This window comes from Cynocephalus volans, chromosome 14 (assembly GCF_027409185.1).
Source record: "Cynocephalus volans isolate mCynVol1 chromosome 14, mCynVol1.pri, whole genome shotgun sequence".
Lineage (NCBI taxonomy): Eukaryota > Metazoa > Chordata > Mammalia > Dermoptera > Cynocephalidae > Cynocephalus > Cynocephalus volans.
In genome coordinates this window covers 65,021,157-65,045,985 of record NC_084473.1, presented here as the reverse complement: position 1 = coordinate 65,045,985, position 24,829 = coordinate 65,021,157, and the positions used below count along the sequence as shown (strand labels likewise).

At 33.7% G+C, this 24,829-nt stretch overlaps 1 protein-coding gene across 1 annotated transcript in view; it reads left to right on the top strand.

Annotated features, from left to right (window-relative positions):
• PPP3R1 (protein phosphatase 3 regulatory subunit B, alpha) overlaps positions 1 to 24,829 on the top strand; it is a 64,363-nt gene that overhangs the window by 32,777 nt on the left and 6,757 nt on the right. Inside the window, exons 2-5 of the mRNA XM_063078262.1 lie at positions 446 to 485; positions 22,595 to 22,771; positions 23,818 to 23,877; positions 24,477 to 24,661. Coding sequence (XP_062934332.1) covers positions 446 to 485; positions 22,595 to 22,771; positions 23,818 to 23,877; positions 24,477 to 24,661 — 462 coding nt within the window. The remainder of the gene's footprint in view (positions 1 to 445; positions 486 to 22,594; positions 22,772 to 23,817; positions 23,878 to 24,476; positions 24,662 to 24,829) is intronic.

Sequence of the window (24,829 nt, the reverse complement as noted above, 5' to 3'; positions counted from 1 at the left end):
TTTTTCCTTTTTAACAGCTCACTTTGCAGTCTCAGGAAACTCTTTAATTAGATAGAAATGGTAGGAAAAACTTTATGTTGAGCCCTTTCCTAAAGTGAGTTCATCCAGCAAAACAAGTTAGATCACTGACAGTCTCCAGGGTGAAAATTTGGTATAAAGCATGTTTAGGATATTAAAAATATCTAAAATCTATTTTAATCAAATGTTTGCGTAAGTCCTAAGTGTCTGAGCCACAACTCAGACAGTTTGATTCAGGAGCTCTTTCTACTGTGTTGTGTGACTTATTTTCTTACCAGTTTTTTAAAAGTGTAAAGGTAATTTATAATCTAGACATATTCATTTATGGCTTATTTTCCTATGTTTTGTGATTTTAAATATTTAAGTTTAGTATTTGAAAGAAATTTGTGCCAATTTTGTGACTGATCGTTTCTTTTTTTTCCACCAGGGAAATGAGGCAAGTTATCCTTTGGAAATGTGCTCACACTGTAAGTGACTATTCTTATCAAGAGTTTCTTTTATTCACACATCTACATATATGTATGTATGTATATTATATAACTCTATAATATATATTTACTTATTTACATAGCAAAGTTAGCCCTTAACTATTTTAAATGGGTAGTGAATTTGACATATGGTCTTCTAAAGTTACCAGAGTAGGGCAATTTTTTAAATAGATTTCTTTATTGTTAATAGCTGCACTATGCCAAAGTTACAATAACTCCCTAAATTTCACTGACTTAACCTGACAGAAGTTTTTCGGTTAACAAAGTTTCAAAGTGGATTTGTAGGAGCTCTTGTCTTTTTGGTGACTCAGTGATCTGGGCTCCCTTGTCTTATAATGCCACCATCTCTATGCATGATTCTCAAGATCACTGGGAAAGAGGGAAACGCAGGGACTTGCAGAAAGTGCTTTTTATCTGCCGTGGCCGAGAAGTGACTTAATTTACTTATGCTCATTTTATGGGTCTAACTTACTTATGCTCATTTTATGGGTCAGAACTAGTCGCACAGCCCCACCAAACTGCCACGGGGCTGGAAAGTATAGCTTTCCATATATTCAGGAAGGAGAAACAGATAAGGCACACAGCATCCATTAAATTTTTTTTTTTTTTTTTTTTTAAACAAATGGAATTACTAACTTTCTTTTTTTAGTTTTTTAAATCCTGAGGATAGGGGTAGGGGTGATTCTCTATCTTTATCTGACTGAACAGAACATTTCCAGAATAAAAGTCAGTTATCTAAAATCTTTTTGATATTTAAAATGTTTTAAGTTTGAAAAAGGTCTTATGTTTTCATACATGCTGTATTAGGGTTCTCCAGAGAGACAGAATCAATAGGATATATTATAATTATATGAGAGGGATTTATTAGGGGAATTAACCAATGTGACTATGAAGAAAAGTCCCACAATAGGCCGTCTATAAACTGGATGCCGGTATTGTGGCTCAGTCCAAGTCCAAAGGCCTCAGAACCAGGGAAGCTAATGGTATTCTTGGTGTAACTTCTGGAACCCAAAAGCTGAAGAGTCTCAAGCTCTGATGTCCATGGACAGGAGAGAAGAGTGTATCCCAGCTCCAGTGGATCGAGAGAGAGTGCTTCACCTCTTTCCTCTGTCTTTTGTTCTCTTCGGACCCCCAGTGCATTGGATGGTTCCCACCTACACTGAGGGTGGGTCTTTCACACCCAGGCCACTCAGACTCTCATACTAATCTCTGCTGGAAACACCCTCATGGACACACCTGAAAAGATTGCTTTACCAGGTTTCTCAGCATTCCTTTATCTAACCAAGTTGACATCTAGAATTAATCTTCACACATGCATTTGATGGAAGCTTAATATTTGAAAGACTGGATGTTAATTTAGAGTTTATTCATAATTTGGTATTTAAAAATAAAAGGTAATGATAACTCTTAAGTTCTTGGTCATACTGTTCTTATACATTCCAGTTTTTTTAATTCAGTCCTATCTGCTCTCTTCTTTCCTCACTTGCTTCCCCCTACATCTTCAAATCCTAATTTGTTTGTATCCTCTGAGCAACTTTATTCTCTTAATTATTTTAGTTGCTTTCTATACGCTCTTGTTGTAGTATGTCTATTGTTGTGGAACCCAGAATTTCATGCTATATTACCAAGGGTGGTCAATATCGTTCAGACCTCCTTCTGGTATATAGAAACTTTAAAACTGACAAGTACATAATATCCCAGATTCCTTTACAGCCAGGGATCTTTTTTTTTTTTTTTTTAAAGGAAGTGTTCATAGGCCAGCAGCCAGGGTTCTTAATGTAACTTTATTTCTGCCACAGATATGTTCATGTGAGATTTGGATTATAGAAGTGAGTTGGAGTTTGTTCTTTTCCTGTTTTTTACTGTTTTTCCTGGTAGGATTCCAGCTGTGACTTAGATTTTTTTGTGTGTGCAGTGTTCTGGAGCTTTCAAATTCACTTGCATCTTCCTGATTGTAGGATAGGCAGTATTTCTTTCGATGGCCCAGTTCTGTAGTGTGGCTTTGTAAATTGTTCCTAAAAGTTCAACCCAGAATCTGTGTTTTTTAGCTTTCTAACAATTTCTAGCATTGAAAAATAATTTCTGCTTCAACTAAATAGAGTTTCATTTTGTTGTCTGTAGTTGAACCTGAATAATAAAATAATTCCAGGAATGGTATAGGTGGCATACTCTCAATTCTGGATTGGCTGTCTCACCTGGTTGGATTTGAAGGTAGTGATGACCCCATTATTATGAAAAAATGGAACATTGGTAGTCTGTGGCACATAGTGGAGTAAACAGTTAACTTACTTATCTTGTGGTTGTTTTTTGAAGGCAAAACTTTGACAGACCAAATAGCTATTATAAAAGTTTTCTGGGGAGAATGAGGAGTATAAGGAGCATGGATATGCTGGTTACTTCTGACTGTACTGAGATTCTAAAGAAAGAAAATGAGAATTTAGAAATTCTTGATTCAAGGACCAGTCAGATGGCCAGGATGCTTATGTGAATTCATTGGGGGGAAAAATCACAAGATGTTTTGTGTGAAAGGGCAATGATTGGGAAAGATGGAGATCCTGAGAATTGGAATGGATACTGTTGATAGATTAAGATATCACAAGGTTTCGGAACTCCCAAACCATTCTGAGCCTTCCTTACCAGCAGAAACAGCCTATTCAGCCCCTGTTTGATGAGGCTGGTCCTGCTTCAATGGAGACCTCTTAAACCTTGCAATAAGGTGTCACATGCTTTTTGTATTGTTAAAACCATTTTCCCCATTGCTCATTATGTTTCAGCAGTCTCCTTTCTTTTCCCAAAACACATGTCAATTTCTTCATTCCCATCACTGCCTTTGCTTGCTTATGAATTTGGGTGGAATGCTCTTTTTTCAGCTGTTTACTTGGGGAACTCCATTCTCCTTCACCTCTAGGTATAAGTGATGTTTTCTATCACTCCTTACACTTCTTGGATTCTGTTATGAGTAGCACCCTGTTTATTTTCTTTAGAGCAGTTACCATAAACTGAAATTACTTATTAATCCATTTTATCTTCCATTTTGTAAATTCTGCAATTTTTAAAAACTTTTTAAAAGATGGTAGTGTCCATGACCCATAATACTTCCATCCCAGCCAGTATTTACATTTTAATTTTTTATATATGAAGGTATGCATGTTTTTCTTTTAAACGTGAAGATAAATTGTTACATATAGAATATTGTTAGGATTGACCAAAAACCAGACCTGATTACGACTCTGTAGATCCAGGGGTTGGTAAACTACTGTCTGCTGGCAGTTTTTATTAATAAAGTTTTATTCAAACATAGCCATGCCCATTTGTTTACATATTGTCTGTGGCTGCTGTTGTGCTGCAATGACAGAGTTGAGTAGTTGCAACAGAGACCATATAGTTGACAGAGTCTAAAATATTTACTACCTGACCTTTTATAGAAAAAATTTGCTGAACCCTGTTATAGACTATAGTGGTTTTTTGCATTTGAGAATTATCGTTGCTGTCACTACTACACAGCTAACTTTATCTCTGAAATATGGTCAAGGCAGAACTTATAGACTGGTGCTCATGTAGAACTATAATTCTTGTTTCTGGCAAAGTTAATGTATCAGTTTTATAGGTTCTCTAGAATTGAAAGAGTTTTGCTCATAATTGTATTTTGCCACTAACTAGATAGTTTCAGCATGTGACATAATTATTCTTCTGCTTGCTAGTGGAAAAAAAGAGGTGTGGAAGTCTGTAATTAGCTAGGCTTCAGGCTGCAGTAGAGTAGAGATTTGTTTTTTTGTTGTTGTTGTTTTGCTTTTATTTATTTTAACTTATCAATATACAATGTAGTTGATTTTCATGTCCCTTTACCAGTTCCTCTTTCGCCCTCCCTCTCCCCCCCATCAACATCATCCATTCACTTGTCATAACAAGTTCAAGGAATTGTTGTGATTGTTGTCTTCTTCCCCCCTCCACCCTTTATTTGTTTGTATATTTATTTGTTTATTTATTTTTAGCTCTCACAAATAAGTGAGAACGTGGTATTTCTCTTTCTGTGCCTGACTTGTTTCACTTAATATAATTTTCTCTGTTGCTGCGAATGGTAGTATTCCATTATTTTTTATAGCAGGGTAGTATTCCATTGTGTAGATGTACCACATTTTCCTTATCCACTCATCTGATGATGGACATTTGGCCTGGTTCCAACTCTTGGCTTTTGTGCATAGTGCTACAATAACATAGGAGTGCAGATATCCCTTCAACATGATGATTTCTGTTCCTCTGTGTATATATCCAGCAGTGGAATAGCTGGATTGTATGGTAGATCTATTTGTAATTGTTTGAGGAACCTCCATACCGATATTTGTTGTTGATAGTACAACTCTGACAAGGATGATGTACTAGGAAGTTAGTTTTTATATCTCAGTCAAGGAACAGAGGTCCTAAGGGAACCATACTTCCCAGATTCTTATCTCCTGCTCTCTCTTTAAATCTGGGACTGAGGGTCATTTCTGGTTGCAAAGAAAAATGAACTAGGGCAAAAGGCAGATGGATATTCCTTTGTGTACATCTGGGATAGCAAAAGCCAAGTTATTTTTATATTTGAAATAGATTTCATACACTATTAAAGCTGTCCCTTTCAGTTTTATCCTCAGAACTTAAGTTTTCTTTCTTATTACTGTATCCATGCTTTGATTAAGCTGTTGGACCTTGTCACTAAAGATTTCTACTTGTCAGTGATGGTTCAACCAGCTGTGAATCTATCCACATTCTTCTGTTGTCCATTATATGGTTTTTTCCCTTTTGGGTCACTAGAATATAATATACTTTTATTATATTTTACATATGATTTGGATGAATTTCCCCCAAATGAACTTGTCCACATTAAAATTGCCACTTTTTTGACCAAATATACATTGTAGTAAATTTTTTTTACTCTGTAACCAGCTACTATCATTTAAGATTGTTAAAATAATCCTTGAGGCATTTCACCATTTATACCCCTCTATTCAGGTTAATTCCCATCATGCCTTTTCATCCCTTCAAAACCCAGCTCCATTCCATGTGCTCTATTAGGTCTTCTATATTTTCTTCAGCCTTTAGTATCCTCTCACCTTTTTAAGTAGTTAGTGTCTGTTTTCTTCTTTCAGTATATAAATTGTTACTTCTTAAAAAAATTAATAAAACTAAATTACATGCTGTAAGGTACTGTCTTGGTACTGTAATACACAGATCAGTAAGCACAAACAAAGTTCTTATAGGAAAGCTACTGGGAAAAAGAAATGAATAAATTACTACAGTGAAAGTAAATAAACTATTATGAGATATAAAAACAAAGGTTCCCAGGAGAGAAAATTACCCTTGGTTAAGGAAATAAAAGCTTCATGGAAGGGGTGATGTTTGAAATGTTTTTGAAAGCTGTGTAGGATTTAAGTGGTTAACTCTTTGACCTGTTCGGTTGTTTCTCCCTTTCAGTCTCGTCAAATTCCATCTAGATTATCAACATTCAGTCCAAACCCTCTGAATAATCCTTTGCAATTCCTTACTTTTAATAAATGATTTTGCCACCTATTGCTTGAGAAAACTAAGGACATTTTAAGTTTTAACCTCATTCCCTCCTCAACCCCACTTGCCGCACACAGAAACTTGCTTGATCTACACACCCTTAACCTCCTTTCCTTCAGTATCAGGATTTGACTTGTGCCTCCGTTATTCAAGGTAAACTTTTCCACTGTGCTTTTGATCTCATCCATTGTCATCACTAGGATCTTTGTTAGTTTCTCTCTTATGTCTTCAGCTTCTCCCCCTTCCATTTACAGATGTAATTGAATTCTCTTTGACTCTGGTACCTTCCAGTTTTTCTTTATTCTTTCTCATGCTTAAGCTTCTCAAAAGAACATACACAATTACCTTCTCTGCCTTATTTCTGCTAATTTCTTGGTTTGCTACAAATTGGCTTTCATCTGCTGAAACTATTATTAAGGCTACCTTCACTTATTGCCTAATTGCCAAATCTGATGGATTAAAAAAATTTGTGAAATTATTTGTGACTTGGGGAAATTTGAATATTGATTATTTGATATCAATAAATTATTATTTTTTAGGTGTAATAATGTAATTGTGATTTTTTTTTAGGAGAGTATTTTTTAGAGAGAATAAATACTGAATAGTTACAAGGAAATGACATGTCTAGGAATTGATCTAAACTAATTGGGGTGGGAGTATAGATGAAATATTTCTCAAGTGTTAATGGTTGAGACTGGATGGTGGATATATGGAATACATTATACTCTTCTTTCAACCTTTGTATGTGTTTGAAATTTTCCTTTATAAAAAGTTTTTTTTTTTTTTTCCCCTGAGTGGAAAAAGGGAGATGGAAGTAACTAAGAATAAAAATCAAGGAGAAATAATTATTTAATTACAATTAAGTATGGCATGCAAACAGCAAGACCTTAAGAGTAAGTGGCTGTAAAAACTAATTTTCATCAATAAAAGAATTGGGGCATTGGCAGTGGAAGCATAAGTACAATGCCTGGTATAAAGCAGATGCTGAGTAAATATTTGTTGACTGGGTAAGCTAATAAGAGCTCAGAGCTAGACTACATAGACAACTAGTTGTATTATTTTAAAAGCTGTAACTTTGGAAAAACCCAGTAGTTACCAATCTCCCATTTATTTGCATAAATAATAACACATACTTGTATGGCACTTACCATGTGCTAGGTATGATTCTAAGCACTTTATATACATTAACCATTTTTAGCCTCTTGAGGGAGGCACCATTACTTTCCCCATTGTGCAGATGAGAAAATAGAGGCAGAGAGACCTTATATAACTGGCCTAAAGTCACAGGAACTGAAGTAACAAAGCCGTAATTTGATCTTAACCAATCATAATTCAGAGTCATATATATATATATATATATATATATGTAAAAGATGACTGGTAAGGGGATCTTAACCCTTGACTTGGTGTTGTCAGCACCACACTCTCCCAAGTGAACTAACTGGCCATCCCTATATAGGGATTTGAACCCGTGACCTTTGTGTTACCAGCAGCACACTCTCCCAAGTGTGGGCTGGCCCCAGAGTCATATTTTTAATCACTATACTATATAGCTTCTCTTGTAGTAAATCTTATGAGATTAATGTTATAATTTTCTGTATGAATGATTTTAGGCAAAACTGGATTTGTCTAAGATAGTTATTTTCTGATTTTTTTTTTTTGCATTCAATTCAATATTGTATTTTTATTGTATTTTTATTTAGTTAATCCAATTCTAGGCCATTGGATTGTTTCTGTCTGTTGGTTAACCTATCTGGACTAGGAAATGTATACTTTGTTGGGGTGATTTTTTTCAAGGTTGAGACCTTAGTTGCAATTTGGCATGATAATTTGGAAAAGTGACTGAGTGCAAGATACTACTTTAGATAGTTTAAGAAAAGGATTAGATTGGGGCACAGTTGAAAGTATGCGTGGAAAATCAGATTCAGCTGATTTTTACTGTTGCTAAAACCAATATAATTCAGCATGGTTTTGATAAAGTTAGTAAATACAGGGCCTCTTGTAGACTGAATGTAGAAGAAAGATTAGGTGTTTTATCTAAAAAGATTTCTCAGCTTTCTTTTTCAGAAAGTGACCCAGGAAGAGTTTGGAAGACTCTGAGGGAATGTTTCCTTCTGTGTAATGAACTATCTGTAGAAACCTTGAAGGCATTTCTAGCCATTAGAACACTGTTCTGATTTGGTTTCACATTCAAGCAGTTTGATTTGGTTTCACATTCAAGCAGTTTTCTTTCTGGTTTGAATATTTATAAGAGACTTGAAAGTTTAGACATACTGACTTTACTTTGTGCTGTTAATTTCCGCTCCTAATCAGATTTTCTCAGGGGGGGTTACAAAGTCATATTATTTACCTAAACAGAGGTTTATCTTTGTTTTGAAAACAAAGAAAACTTTTTCAGAGTAATAGTTAATCTAAAGTTAATTTGATTTCCTCTTTTATTTTAGCATCTTTGTTTTCTTTCTTGTGTGGACTGGCTTAACTCTTCAAATTTTAATAGTGATAATTTCTAAATGCTAATTTCTGGTTCACTTTCAAACCTTTATTCTTCTCAGAAATCTTCCGAAGAAACCTTGTTAATATCAATAAAATTCAGTCCGAATGTGAACAGGTAAAAATGTTTTTGAAAATTGTATTCCTAAGATGCCATTTATTATAACAAAAATTGTATATCATTAACTTTGAAATTGACTTGTGCATTTGTTGCTTTAGATTAAAATCTTTTTTTTTTTTTTTTTTCTTGTTGCTGGCCGGTATGGGGATCTGAACCCTTGACCTTGGTGTTACAACACCATGCTCTAACCAACTGAACTGGCTAGCCCTAAAATCTTTATAAATGTGTTATATAGTTCATGCTTCTTAAACAGTCTGTCAGCCTTCATTTACCATTTACTTGGTAACTTAGTGATCCTGAATTCTAATTTATTTCACCCAGTCACTGAGAATTAGTTATACGGTCATGTGTTGCTTAATAAAGGGGGTACATTCTGAGAAATGCGTTTAGGTGATTTCATCGTGCAGACATCATAGAGTATACTTACACAAACACAGGTGGTATAGCCTACTAAACACTTTTGCTATATGGTATAGCCTACTAAACACTTTTGCTATATGGTATAGCCTACTAAACACTTTTGCTATATGGTATAGCCTATTGCTCCAAGGCTACAAACCTATACAGCATGTTATTTTACTGAATACTGTAAGTAATTGTAACATAATGGTATTTGCATATGTAAACATATCCAAACATAGAAAAGATACAATAAAAATAAGGTATAAAAAATAAAACACCTATATAGGGCATTTACCATGAATGGAGCTTACAGCACTGGAAGTAGCTCTGGGTGAGACAGTGAGTGAATGTGAAGGCCTAAGACATTTCTGTATGCTACTGTAGACTTTACAAACACTATACACTTATGTTACACTGAGTTTATAAAAAAATTTTTCCTTTAATAATGTGAGTAAATTAACCTTAGTTTACTGTAACTTGAGTTACTTTGTAAACTTTTAAAATTTAAAAAACTTTTTGACTTTTATAATTAGCTTAAAACACAAATACATTGTACAGTTGTACAAAAATATTTTTTCTTTACAACTTATTTATTTACTTTTAAAACTTTCTTAAAATTTATATTCAAACACACACATTAACCTAGGCCTACACAAGGCCAGGATCATCAATATCACTGTCTTCCACCTCCATATCTTGTCCTACTGGAAGGTCTTTGGGGCAGTAATCCATGATAATGCCTTCTTCTGGAATACCTCCTGGAGTACCTGCCTGAGGCTGTTTTACAGTTAGTTTCTTTTTTTTTTTTTTTTATAAGTGGAAGGAGTACATCCTAAAAAGATGATTAAAAAATACAGTATAGTAAATACATAAACAAGTAACAGTTGTTTATTAATGCTATCAAGTATTGTGTACTAGACAAAATTTGTATGTGCTAGACTTTTATACCGTAGGTTTATTTACAGCAGCATCACCACAAACATGTGAGTAACGGCATTGCGCCATGTTACACCAGCTATGAAATCACTAGGCAATAGGAATTTTTCAGTTCCATTATAATCTTAAGCGACTGTCATTGTATACGCAGTCTATTGTTGACTGAAATGTCATTACGCAGTACATGACTGTACTCTGCCTAATTTCAGTACAGCATTAGAGTTGAGTAATGTAGAAAGGGATGAAAGGTTTTTCTTAACTATGGTGCGTGAACTTAAATACTTTGGATTGTTACCTTGTTTTTCTCTTATTAGTCCCTTTTTTTTTCTTATTTGAAAGGTTTTAACATTTACTTGTTCATATTTGTGGGGTACATACATCATGTTGTTTCAGTATGTGCATATACTGCACAATGATTCACTTAGGGTAGACAGCATAGTTTTGTACCCGTTAGGTCACCACTTTTTCTCCCTGCCCTCTGGTAATAATTATTCTGTTCTACTCTTATGAGAGCCACTTTTTTTTTAGGTTCCATATATGAGTGATGTGTAGTACTTGTCTTTTTGTGCCTGACTTACCTCACTTAACGTGATGTTCCATCCATGTTGCTGAAGAATGATAGGATATCTTTTTCTTTTTTCATTAGCTGAGTATTATTCCATTGTGTATCTATACCATAGTTTTTTTTATCCTTTCATCCATTGATGAGCATTTTGGTTGATTCCATCTCTTGGCTATTGTGAATAGCATTGTGATGAACATGTGAGCATGTGAGTGCATGTATCTTTTTTATATATTGGTTTAATTTCCTTTGGGTGTATACCCATTAGTAGGATAGCTGGGTCATAAGGGAGGTCTATTTCTAGTTCACCGAGGAAACCTCTGTACTGTTTTCCACAGTGGCTGTACCAATTTACATCCCACCAGCAGTGTAGGAAAGTGGAGAGTTCCTTTTTCTTCACATCTTCGTCAGCATTTGTCATTTTTTGTTGATGATAGCCATTCTAACAAGAGTGAGATGATATCTCATTGTGGTTTTAATTTGCATTTTCCTGATGGTTAGTGATATAGAACATTTTTTCATGTGCCTGTTTGCCATTTGTATGTCTTCTTTTGAGAAATGTCTGTTCAGGTCCTTTGCCTATTTTTTAATTGAGTTATTTGTTTTTTTGCTGTTGAGTTGTTTAAGTTCCTTATATATTCTGGATATTAGCCCCCTGTCTGATGTGTAGTTTGCAAACACTTTTTCACATTCTGTAGGTTGTCTCCACTTTATTGACAGTGTCCCTTGCTGTGCAGAAGGTTTTTAGTTTGATGTAGTCCCTTTTATGTATTTTTGCTTTAGTCGTCTGTGCCTTTTTAGTCTCGCTCAAAAAAGTACTCCCCACTCCCATTTCGTGTAGCATTTCCCCTATGTTTTTTCCTAGTAGTTTCATAGTTTCAGGTCTTAAGTTTAGGTGTTTGATCTATTTTGTGTTGATTTTTGTGTATGGTGAGAGATAGGGGTCTAGTTTCAGTGTTTTGCATGTGGATACCCAGTTTTTCCAGCACCATCTGTTGAAGAGGCTGTCCTTTCTTCATTATATATTTTTGGCACCTTTGTGTTTGGCTGTAAATTTGTGGGTTTATTTTGGGTCTCTCTATTCTATTCCATTGGTCAGTTTGTCTATTTTTATGCAGTACCACTCTGTTTTGGTTACCATAGCTTTATAGTAGATTTTGAAGTCAAGTACTGTGATCCCACCAGCTTTGTTCTTGTTCAAGATTGTTTTAGCTATATATGGAGTCTTTTGTGGTTCCATACAAATTTTAAGATTATTTTTCCTATTTCTGTGAAGAATATCATTGGTATTTTTATAGGGATTGTGTTGATTTTATAGGGATTGTCTGTAGATTGCTTTGGGTAATATGGACATTTTGATGATGTTAATTCTTCCAACCCTTGAACATGGGATATCTTTCCATTTATTTGTGTCTTTTCCAATTTTTTTTCATTGATGTTTTATAGTTTTCATTGTGGAGGTCTTTCACCTCCTTGGTTAAATTTACTCATAGGTATTTCATTTTTTTGTGTGATTGGGATTACTTTCTTGATTTCTTCAGTTACATTATTATTGGCATATAGGGAGGCTGTTGCTTTTTGTGTGTTGATTTTATATCCTGCCACTATACTGAAATCATTTATTCTAACAATTTTTTGGTGTGGTCTTTAGGGTGTTCTATGTATGGAATCCTGTCATATGCACATACGGATAGTTTGACTTTCTCTTTACAATTTGAATGCCTTTTATTGCCTTCTCTTGCCTTATTGCACTGGCTAGAACTTCTAGTATTGTGTTGAATAAGAGTAAGGACAGTCAGAATCTTTGTCTTGTTCCAGGTCTTAGAGGAAAGCCACCAGTTTTTGTCTATTCAGTATGATATTAGCTGTGTTTGTCATATACCGCCTTTATTGTGTTGAGGTACATTCCTTCTGTACCTCATTAATTTGTAGAGTTTTTATCATGAAGGGAAGTTGGATTTTATTTTAGGCTTTTTCTGCATCTATTGAAGACATGTTTTTATGATTTTATAAATACATGTTTTTTCATTAACTTGTTACATATTTTGATTTGAACCAAAATGTAGATAAATGAAAAGGAGAAAAACAATACAAATACCTTCAGCAGGAAAACTAGTAATATACAAGTTGGGAGAAGGGTTAGAAAGGATATCTTAGAAATATATGGTGTGATTTTTATCTACTTGGAGTGGGAACATTCATGTTGTTCCTTTTTCTCCACGTTTAGCCCAGAAGTACAGATTGAAGGTAAAGCAGGAATGGGTAGTATCTCTTAGCCTGATGCCTCTATGCAGCTCTTTTCGGGTGGAACAGGAAAAGAAATTAGATCAGAAACCATCTCAAGAAATCCCAGTCACCCAGCTTTGCCATAAGGTTTATAGCACTGAACAACTTACTTAACTCTGTGGGTCTGTTTTCTTATTTTGGGTTTTCACCTCTACGATTTCTTTCAACCCTTTATATTACGTGGTTTTTCAGTGTCAGATTTTCCTGTGAAGCTCATTAAGTTCTGAAAACAATTCTGAGAATGTATATTTAGGATTGTTACAAGTATTTAGCTTCTTTTGTGACATCTTTAGACAGCATTCATTTTGGCTGAGTAAGTTCTAGTGTGTTGGGTAATTTTTGGTCATATCTTTTTCTTTCTTTGTTTCATTCTTTCCTTCTTTTTTTCTTTCTTTCTTTTTGCTTTTTTTTTTTTTTTGTGGCTGGCCCAGTACAGGGATCGAACCCTGGACCTTGGTGTTTTTAGCACCATGCTCTAACCAACTGATCTAACCATCTAGTCCCTATATCTTTTACATAATATGGGAGGAAGTCGGTGTTACATGGTGTTTGCATTTTAAAGGAGCATTCTAGGAAAAAAGAAAGAACACACAATTAACAATATGAGTAATGAAAATTGAAATCACCACAGACTCTGCAGATGTTAAAAGGATAACAAGAGGATGTTATGAACAATTTTATGCCAATATGTTCTACTCCTTAGATGAAATGGACAAATTTCTTGAAAAACAAATTACTAAAACTGACACAGGGGAAATAGAAAATCTTATCTATAAATTATTAGATAATTATTAGATAGTTATATTAAAATCTTAATATCTTAAACTCATATCTATTAATGAAATTGAATTCTTATTTCAAAATCTTCTCACAAAGAATACTCCAGGGCCAAAATGACTTTATTGGTAAATTCTATTAAACATTTAATGGAAAAAAAATACCAATCTTACCTGGATTCTTTCAGAAAATAGAAGATAGCATTACCCTGATAACAGTACGAAAGACGTGATAAGAAAACCAGTATAAACCAATATTCTCCATGAACATTTGTGCAAAAATTCTTAACTATTTGCAAGTCAAATTCAGCAATGTGTAAAAAAGGATAGTATAGCACAACTAAGGGATTTATACCAGGAGTATGCTTTTAACATTAAAAAATCAATTAATGTAATTCACTGTATTGACAGAATAAAAGAAAAAAAAAAACAAAAACCCATGATCTTCTCAATAGATATACCAAAGTATTTGACAAAATTTGATATCCATGCATGATAAATACTCTTAGCAAATTAGGAATAGAAGGGAACTACATCAACCTGATAACCAGCACCTACAAAAAAACCCAGACAGCTGACATCCTGTTTCACAGAGAAAGACTGAATGGTTTCCACCTAAGACTGTGGGGAAAAAAGCACAATTTTTCGTTCTGACCACTTCTAGTCAACATTGTATTAGAAGTCCTAGTCATTACATTAAGGCAAGAAAAAGAAAGAAATGACATTAAGATTGGAAAGGCAGGAGTAAAATTGTCTTTATTCTCAGATGTCATGGTTATATATAGGTTGAGCATCCCTAATCGGAAAATTCAAAATCTGAAATGCTCCAAAATCTAAAACTTTTTGATGACTGACATGATGCTCAAAGCAAATGCTCATTGGAGCACATTGAATTTCAGATTTTCAGAGTAGGGATGCTTAACTGGTATATGTACAGGTATGCTGCAGATACTCCAAAATCTGAAAAAGTCCAAAATCCGAAACAGTTCTTGCCCCAAGCATTTCAGATAGGGAATAATCAACCCGTATATATGGCAAGCCTAAGTTACTAGAACTTATAAGTGAATTCACCAAGATGTAGGATACAAGGATAATATTACTAAAATCAATGGAATTTCTATATAATAGCAAAAAACAATTGAAAAAAAGTGAAATTGACAAATACAATTCATTATAGAATAAAAACATAAAATACTCAGGTATAAATTTAGTCAAATATGTGTAAAATATATACACTGAATTTCAAAACATTACTGAAACTTGAAAAGACCTAAACAAATGTATAGATGTACCACATTCATAAATTGGAAGACTTGATATTAAAATATCAGTTTTACTCAGATTGATCTACAGCTTCAAGACAATCCCAGTCAAATTCTCAGCAAGATTAAAAAGCAAAACAAAAAAACCCAAAGTGATTGTTAGTTCCGTGTGGAAATGCACAATTATTAGAAGAGTCAGAACAGTTTTGAAAAAGAAAAGTAAAGGATAGTGCTCCCTGATTTAAAGATGTGCTATAAAACATAAGACTGTGGTATTGGCATAAGATAGACAAATCAGTGGAACAGCATAAAAGCCAGACCCATATATATATATATATATATATATATATATATATATATATATATGATTGATTTTTGACAAAAGGAGAGCCTTTACAACAAAACAGCTGTATTTCTGCTGTATTATATAAAAATTAGCCTATAGTTACCACCTGCCCCCCCCCAAAAAAAACAGACTATGGATCATAGATTTAAGCATAAAAGCTAAAACTGTGGAAGGTCTAAAAGAAAACACAAGTGAGAATCTTCATGACCAGGAGTAAGCACAGATTTTTAGTACACAAAACATGAGTCATAAATGGAAAAAAAAATGGATTTCAATAAAATTAAAAGTTTTTGCTTTTGAAAAGAACACCTTAAGGCAACAAACTACTTGCATCAGTAAACAGAATTTTACAAATCTTTTAGATAAACCAATTTTAAAAAGCTCAAAAGATTTGAACAGTCACTTCACAAATACATATATATATGAAAAAACTGACGATACCACATGTTGACAAAGGTGTGGAGCTACTAGAATTCTCATATTGCTGATGGGAGTGTAAAATAGTACACTACTTAGGTAAACTGATAGTTTCTGAAAGTTAAACATAAGCGTACCCTATGACCCAGACATTTCAAGACTACGTTTGTTTACAGAAAGATTTATACATTAATGTTTATAGTAGCTTTATTTTAATAGCCCCAAACTAGAAACAACAGGAATGTCTGTTAACAGATGAACACATAAAACAAATTGTGGTATATTCATACAGTGGACTATATACTACTTTGCAATAAAATGTAACAAACTACTGACATATACAACAGTGTGGATTAATGTAAAAAACTTTGTTGAGTAAAAGAAGATAAACACAAGAGTACATACTATATGATCCCGTTTATATGAAATTCTAGATAGAATTTAGTTACAGGAAGCAGAACAGTGGTTGCCTGGGGTCAATGAGGGGAGGATGTGATTGACTGCAAAAGGGCCCAAGGGAACATTTTGGGATGATGGAATGTGCTTTTATCTTGATTGTAGTGATGCTTACATAGATGTATACATTTGTCAAAACCTATAGAACTATATACTTATTACCAAGACCCTCACCAGATGTGTTCCCTGGACTTTGGACATCCCAGCCTCAGAAAGTAGTTTGAAGTCATTTGGTGATGTGGCTGTGGGCTTCACCTGGGAAGAGTGTCAGGACCTGAATGATGCTCAGAGGAGTTGGCACAGGGACGTGATGTGGGAGACCTACAGCAGCCTGGTGGTGTTTGGTGAAACTCCGCCGAAAGTCTCTGGAGCAACACTTTCTTTTTTGTTGGGACTGAATTATCAAACCTGAGGTGATCTTCAAGTTGGAGCCGAAGCAGAGCCATGGATGATAGAAGAACTCCCAAACCAGAGCCTACACGTTCTGTAGGCTGAGAGGTTCAAGGTCAGGGAGCCACATCTGGTGAGAGACTTCTTACTGGTAGGCACTGCTCAGCAGAGTCTAGAAGTGGTGCGAGTATCATATGACAAGAGTGGCAAAAGCTCATCTGCATACTTTCTTCCTATTTTTATAAAGCCAACAGTCTACTCCATGATAACCCATTAAACCATTAACTTATTTTTTTAAAAAAGAGCCATATACTTAATAATGTATTTTTTGAATATTTTATTTCTCAACATTGGCTTAAAAATATTTTTGGCAGTTTGATTACAATTTGATAATTCTTTTGTTGTGGTGATATCTAGCTTTTGTATATTTGACCATTGCTTGATAATTTTTAAAGTACATAAGAATTATAATCGACACGTGCCAAAGCGCATGTTATGTTGCCTCTGGCATTATAAAATGATGATTTTTCTAAAATCTAGACCTTTTAAGTGGGTGAAAGTTTTTCACGTGTGAGAAAAGATAGAGCAAAATGTATGTGACTGTGTGTCCATATTTATTTCATAATATACTGTTTCAGTTATTTCATATCAGTAGGGTGCTTTCTTTGCTTTGTTCATTTCGTAGTCAAACTATTCTGTGCAGAATATAAATATAAAACTACTGGTCTATACACAAAACAAGGTCGTTATAAAGTAAGTTTTTGAAGCTGCTTATGAAGGTTTTATCTACTGCACCCCCTGGTGGTTTTAACTTCTCACTTGGAGTAACATACAGCCATTACCTTTGTAGGAAATGAATTTAAGAAGACGTAAAACTTTTAAATTAATCTTTATGTTGAAAAACATCAATAATTTCTGTTGATAACACTATAAAGTTTTTTCTTGTGGTGGTCTTGTAGAGTTATTCAGTATATGTTTCTCCATAGATAATTTTGCCATGTCTGATGGCTCTTTTCAAAATACTTCTAAGAGATTCTGAGATCCCGTATTAGAGTAATTATATCCTAATAGTTCTCATCCTATAATATTGTCCTAAATTTCTTGTCATACAAAAGAGGCTGGAGTATCTCTTCTTAGAAATAGTTTGTACAGTCAGGATGAGCCTGGAACTCTTATGGTGCCAGAAATTAAGGAAATGCTCAAAAAAAGAATAGGAATTGCTGAGAGGCCACACAGGAGCCAGTCTGAAGTAGTACTTAAAGACGAAAGCTGGAACAATTTGACTAATAAAACACACAATGATAGTATTGGATTTTAACTCACAGAGTAACATAAATATCCGTGAGTCCATGCTGATGTAAATAATTGAATAACGAAATTAATGGAGGGGAAGGGACTGGTTTTGTTTTTGTTTTTGTTTTTTATAGAAGCATCCCAATTAATGTAGAAAGAGGGAAAAAGAAAATCATTGTTAGGCAAATATCACAGTAATAAATATTGCATAGAAGACCCTCTTATGGATGCTAAAATTAGGTCAGAGTTTGAGGAGAAATAGAATATTTGCATAGTCTCAAAGTATCTCTTCCCAGGATGTTTTTTTCACTACAAGGAGAAATAAAGGTTTATAGTGGAGAAACCTGGTGGACTCCATCTTAAATAATCAAAGTTAACATCACTAGTGATGAAACATACTGACCTTATGAGCCCCTTGATACAGTGTGCTGAGGACACAAAATCATTTGTAATATTCTTTCCCCAAAGGCCTAAATTCATTCTATTCATGAGAAGACATCACCAAGCTTAAACTGAGGGACATTTTACAAAATATTGGATCGAAAGTTTCAAGGTCATGAAAGACAAGGAAAGAGTTAAGAGCTGTCACAAATTGGAGGAGAATCAGGAGAAATTACAAAAAGTTACAAAAATAAAAGAGTTCTCAAACACTCCTCAGCCAGCTTCCTATAGAATTATAGTACAGTCATCAAAATCAAGAAATTAACATTGGTAAAATAATATTAAATCACAAATTTTGTTGAAAAAACTGGTGAAATTTGAAGTGTTGTCTTTTTTCTTTTCCAATATTATATCCAGAATTCTACATTGCATTTAGTTGTTTCTTTCAAAATATTATTGCCAGGACGGTTTTAAAACTCACTTTATTTTGTTTTCGTTGTTAAATCATTAGTCTATTAATAGGTAATAAATTATCTATAAAGTGGCTATTAAAAGAATTTCCTGAAGGAGCAGTAGTCCTATTGCTGTTTTCTACTATACAATTATTAGGAATGGACTAAAATTTGAGGAGAATGTTTCTACCATTCTCTTTCTTTTTCTTTTTATTCTGAGAAACCTCAGAATCACCTGAGAGTTTAGACTCCAAGTGGTTAACTTTAATTTAAGTTGTTTTTACTTTTAACCTTAACAGTTGAATAGCAGCTTGGTGTGTATGTATTACTAGCAGTGCTTTAAGAGCCAGAGACTTGGGTCTCTACTGTTTGGGAATCTCACATTCCTTTTTTCTAAGTGAGAGAAATATGTAAGTAGGATAAAGAGAGATGGTTTGTGTTTCTCCCTCTGAAGGGGTGATGAATGAATATTTCTATTAGAATCATATTGCTCTAATATTGTGTCCAGTTGAAAATACTAAAATTTATTGTAGCAACATGAGCTCTCCAAAAGTAAATTCTTAATCATTTTATGTGTGATAACATTAATAAGATTCTTGAAATCATTTGTTAAAATGAGTTACCATCTAAGTTTCACATTTATCCTTTAGAACATTCACAGTGTATTGATCCAGGTAAGGTCTTAACAGTTTAATTTGGTGTTTTCTGTGTAAGCAAATCATCAATTCCTTATTAATAGCCATTTTTGTATATTATAAACTCACACTAAAAGATCTAAGTTTTTACTGCCTTGTTTAAATTTTAGATAATAGTATATGTTACTTTATAAGATTCTTTATTTTATACTTTGTCTAATATAATTTAAGTTGAATATCTAAGCATTCTCAGCTATTAAAAAAGATAGTCCTGGGCCGAGCCCGTGGCGCACTTGGTAGAGTGCAGCGCTGGGAGCGCTGCGACGCTCCCGCCGCGGGTTCGGATCCTATATAGAACTGGCCGGTGCACTCACTGGCTGAGTGCTGGTCACGAAAAAGGACAAAAAAAAAAAAAAAAAAAAAAAAAAAAAGATAGTCCTTCCAAAGGTATCTTTCCAAAAAGTGGAAAAATAATATGAGGTTCAACTTGGCAAAACATATGAAAAAGAGTATCTCTGAGTCACAAGATGAGTCAAAGAGGGTGAGGTTTGTTTGTTTTTCCTTGTCCTCTTTTTAAGGGAGTATGATCTTAAGCAGTAGGGACAAAAAAGCCTTTGATGAAAGGTGGTTCTGGAAGTTGGAATTTGTTCTTCGTTATTTAACTGGCGCTAAATGCAGATTTTCTGTGAATATACTGAAATATTTCATGGTGCTAACAAGATGGGTTTGATCTATTTTAGAGATCTGTGCCTAATTTGTAGGAGATTGGTAAGAGCTGATATTTCAAGGATTGAAACTCTGTTTCATACCCTAATATCCTGCAACACATCTAGTCTACAGTGCTGGCAAGTGGAAGTGCTTGAATAACTGCTTTTCTGGTGACAGTCATGACCAAATAAGTCAGTTTGTTCACTACCGAAAAGGCCTGTTTTTACCATTTGTTTTTGAAAGCTAGCTTTCTTAGATCTTGGTTAAAAATGTTAATAGCTTTGCTTTCTAAGCTAGCCATTTTTAAATATTCTAGATATTTAGGTATGGCTTCCTCCAGCTGCTCACCCGGCGTCAACTGGGTGGTAAATACTGAGTAGTCTGTATCATCCTAGCTGGAAGGAAGGGAAGGAGAAGAGGAGGAAATAAATTGGGGTGGGGTGGGGAGTGGAGAAACAGATACTACTGCCTTCTTACACACTTGACTGGCTTCTAAAAGAAGCTTAAGGTGAGTGTTAGCTGCATGGAGTATATGGGAATGGGAATGAATGGAAAGATTAGATAGTGCTCATTCCCTCCAAGTCATACTTAAGGAAAGGGCTTTTTAAGAAGACATTTATTCTCAAGGTAAAGTGTGATCCACTGGCACATTGCTTTGCCTTTGAGGAAAGTTTTAACTACTCATCAGGAACAAGTTTCAACTATTTTATAATATTTCATAAGATATTTAAAGCAAAAGAAAGTAAATGGATTTTAACTGTTGCTTTAATGGCTTTTGCCAGAGAGTTTATGATACTCACAGCTGTAAGATACATAGTTAATAATACCCCCTTTCTTTAATCAGAGAAAAACTGATAGGAGTCACATAAGTGGAGAGTTCAGGCAAGGACATTATGGCAGAGGTTTATAAAGGTAATGGAGGTATAAAATTTATACTGCAGCAGAATTATACCAGGAGAAGGAAAAGGAAATGGAGGGAGAGATAAGATGGAAATTTAAATTGAAAAATAAGGCTAACTGTTGTCAAGGGCTTTAGACTTTTTATCCTGTTTATATCAAGAGGCCGCTAGAAATTTTTAAGCACAGGAACTAGCAATTTGGCTGAATTTGCCTTTTAGAAAGATTACTGTTGGCAGTGTAAAGAAGGATGGATTGAACCAAATATATTTATTTCGTGATTTCTGATTCCTCTATATTATTCTCCATTATTCTTTCTATTCCTTATTTATTCAAGACTGTAGAATGCTGTCTTCTGGGATGCTGAGGTTTTCCAGGTAACTGAAAAATAATCCTTCAAGTGCCTCAATTTCAATTTCTTAATAGACAACTATTATCCATGACTCAGCTTTGATAAATAGAATCTAATAAATAGTTTCCATAAATACTATGGTACTACATTTCTGTCTTCCCTCTTTTCATTAATGATACACTCTAGAGGAAAAGAACCTGATTTCATCCACTTACTGTTTGTGGAGACGTTGCCTTTACTTTTCCACTTCTAATATACTTTAGTGATCTATTACATTCAAATTCCCCATCACCTTTTCTGGTTTGTGGTTGTAAACAAGGGCAAAACTGGAGATTGTGATAAGAAAATAGTTAATTAATCCTTGGTATGTATGTAAAATTAAGGGAAACATGGAGAGAGTAGCTCTTTATGGAAAATCTATGAACTTTGAGAAACTCTTCTGAATGGTTTGCTGATTAGTGAGTGTCTGGTTAGATAAAGTAGAGTTTTACTTTAAGTATTTGATGGCATTTTGATCAGTAAGCATCAGATGTGAAACACTTATAATTAATACTCACTTTAAACATTTGTTGAGCATCTATTATATGCAGTATACAGAACACCAATGAAAAAGTCATGGGCTCTTCCCTGAGGTGGAGGAGACCTGTAAATAAATAAATGAAAAGCATTTGTAGGACTTTCATTACATTCTCCCCCTCCAAGAGTAAGGGTGTATCTAATTTCATAATAGAAAATGGGAAAATAAGATTTATTTGAGCAGTTTGCTTTTATCATTTAAAAGAATGCTCTGGAAGAATATTCAAGAAACTGGCAACATTGCCTCCAAGGAATTGGATGTCATAAGGTGGGATGGGAGGGAAACTTTGAATTTTGAATACCCTTTGAATTTTAACCATGAACTACTAGAAATAAAATAAATTAAAATTTAAAAAGACAAATGAAAATAAGAGTGCTTTGGTATAAAATAGAAATTGATTTAGCCTGTCTAGTAGGAACTCTGTGATCAGCTTAGCATTGTCTATCCTGGAATATATTGTGTGACCTTCATGATCAGCTTAGCATTATTAGTCCTGGAATATCTTGGTACTCAGCATACAGCTTTATGTTATGGCAGGTACAGGCAAACAGAAAGGTAACCAAATCAATATATTTATGATGTACTTTTTTTATTAGAATAAATTAGACCAGAGTATATATATATATATATATATATATATATATATATGTCTTATATCAAGACAAGAGTGTATATATATATATATATATATATATATGTCTTATATCAAATTGAAAATTAAACTTTTGAGTAACTCCTGGATTTTTTTTAATAACCATTATAAAATAATTTTTAAAAATCTTGCTACCTTTTTTTTGTTTACTTTTAGTTGATGCTGATGAAATTAAAAGGCTAGGAAAGAGATTTAAGAAGCTCGATTTGGACAATTCTGGTTCTTTGAGTGTGGAAGAGTTCATGTCTCTGCCTGAGTTACAACAGAATCCTTTAGTACAGCGAGTAATAGATATATTCGACACAGATGGAAATGGAGAAGTAGACTTTAAAGGTAAGAAAGTATTTTTTTTTTTTTTTAATTAGATAACCTGTTGTCTTATAGGTCTGTTTAAAAATGTCTGAAATTTTTTCTTAAACATCTTTTTGGTTTTGATAATCTTATGATAATAGATATGTTAAAACCCCCAAATCTGTGGTATATGCAACTTAATAAACTAAGTTCATAAATGAACAAGTTATCCTTTAGGGTAATGTACAAAAAATGGGGAGAAGTTTAGCCTTTCCTTTGTTTTTAGAAAATTAATCTTACTTTAAGACAACTAACAATATTAGAAACTCCATTTTTTTAACCTTTGATTAAAGAATGAGGCCTATACTTAAGTCAGCAGTAAAAAGTAAACTGCAGTAATAAAGATGTGACCATTATCATAAAACAAGATTAATTTATTTTAGTTAATCTGGATTTTACAAAGACACTCAGTAGCGCTTTTGCTAATATTAACATGATACAAAATTTTATATTTGATTCTATACATTTGAGTAAACATTTCATTTCAGTAGAGAATTGTCAACAGATTTTGTTACTTTAATTTGGGGAACTAAATAATAAGTGAAGGGGTCTAAAACTGATTGTGACTTAGTGCTTATCAGGCAATGAAGAAAAATGATCATTTGTCATGAAACTTTTAAGTGTATTTAAATGATTGTGAATTTTGGAACAGAAATCCGAAAATATTTTATTCTGGCAAAACAATTTATAGTATTTTATTTATAGTATTTTATAAAGCCCCTTTTGTTAGTTGTATTCCAAGAAGAAAGAGTTAAATAGCGTAAAGAATATGTTTTTGAGTGTTATGCTTTGCATAATAAAGTATTTGAATTGACTGACCTTAGAAAACTCCAAGTTCAAATAAGAAAAATATATAGAGAACCTTGTTTGTTGAGGTTTCAAATTTGCATTTTAAATTTTAAACACTACTAGTAATATTTTGTTTTGTAGCAAGGAAATTTCCTTTTGTGGGTATGTAAGGTAAATATTGTTTTTCTATGTAAAAAATGGAAAGTTCTAATTTGTGAAAATTTTTAACTCTTATTTAGAATTCATTGAGGGAGTCTCTCAGTTCAGTGTCAAAGGCGATAAGGAGCAGAAGTTGAGGTGTAAGTATTTTTCTTCCCTGACTTCATTCTCCCTCTTACACCACTACCATTTCATTCTGCATTATAAACTTCTTTTAAAAAATTCAAAATGTTTTTTTATTTCAGATCCTTAGACATTACAGAAATTTTACATGCTTGTAAAAATATTTTTCTCTATTTGCAGCTAGTATATTTGTCATTGTTCCTTTTGGTTGGATAGAAGGAAAACAGAATTTCCTTTTACTGAAAACAGCCACATGAACTATATATATGATTTGGATAAGAGATTTTTGATGAAAGTGGGAAGAAATGTTCCAAAAAACCTGAGAGGTTAGAACTGTTAATATCCCCAGTTTTATATTGGCAGAAACTGAAGCCTAGCAGGGTTAAATAATTTACCTAGGCTACATTAACTGGCCCAGGCAGTCTTGACTCCATGGCCCATCTCTTAACCAACTAGTTATACTGTGCTTAAGAGCAACATCTATATTTAAGAAAGAAACATCCTCAGTGTCATAATCCTAGATGTCTGGCAGTTTACCGTTTTCTTGTTCATTGGAGGTATTTACTTGTCATTGCCCTATAATTGCCATTGATTTTTCCTCCTCTTCTTTTTTTAGTTGCTTTCCGGATCTATGACATGGATAAAGATGGCTATATTTCCAATGGGGAACTCTTCCAGGTGTTGAAGATGATGGTGGGGAACAATCTGAAAGATACACAGTTACAGCAAATTGTAGACAAAACCATAATAAATGCAGATAAGGATGGAGATGGAAGAATATCCTTTGAAGAATTCTGTGCCGTAAGTACAAAAGAGCTGTTTCTTTCATTAATTGTGTTTTAAAGTATATTTTAAAAACTACTTAATAGAGAATTTATTTTAGGTATTTTGCCCTAAAAATTTATATATTTGATTTTGTGTAATTGCCCCATATTTAAGGTTTTGAAGTATGTTTTGTTGTGATTAATA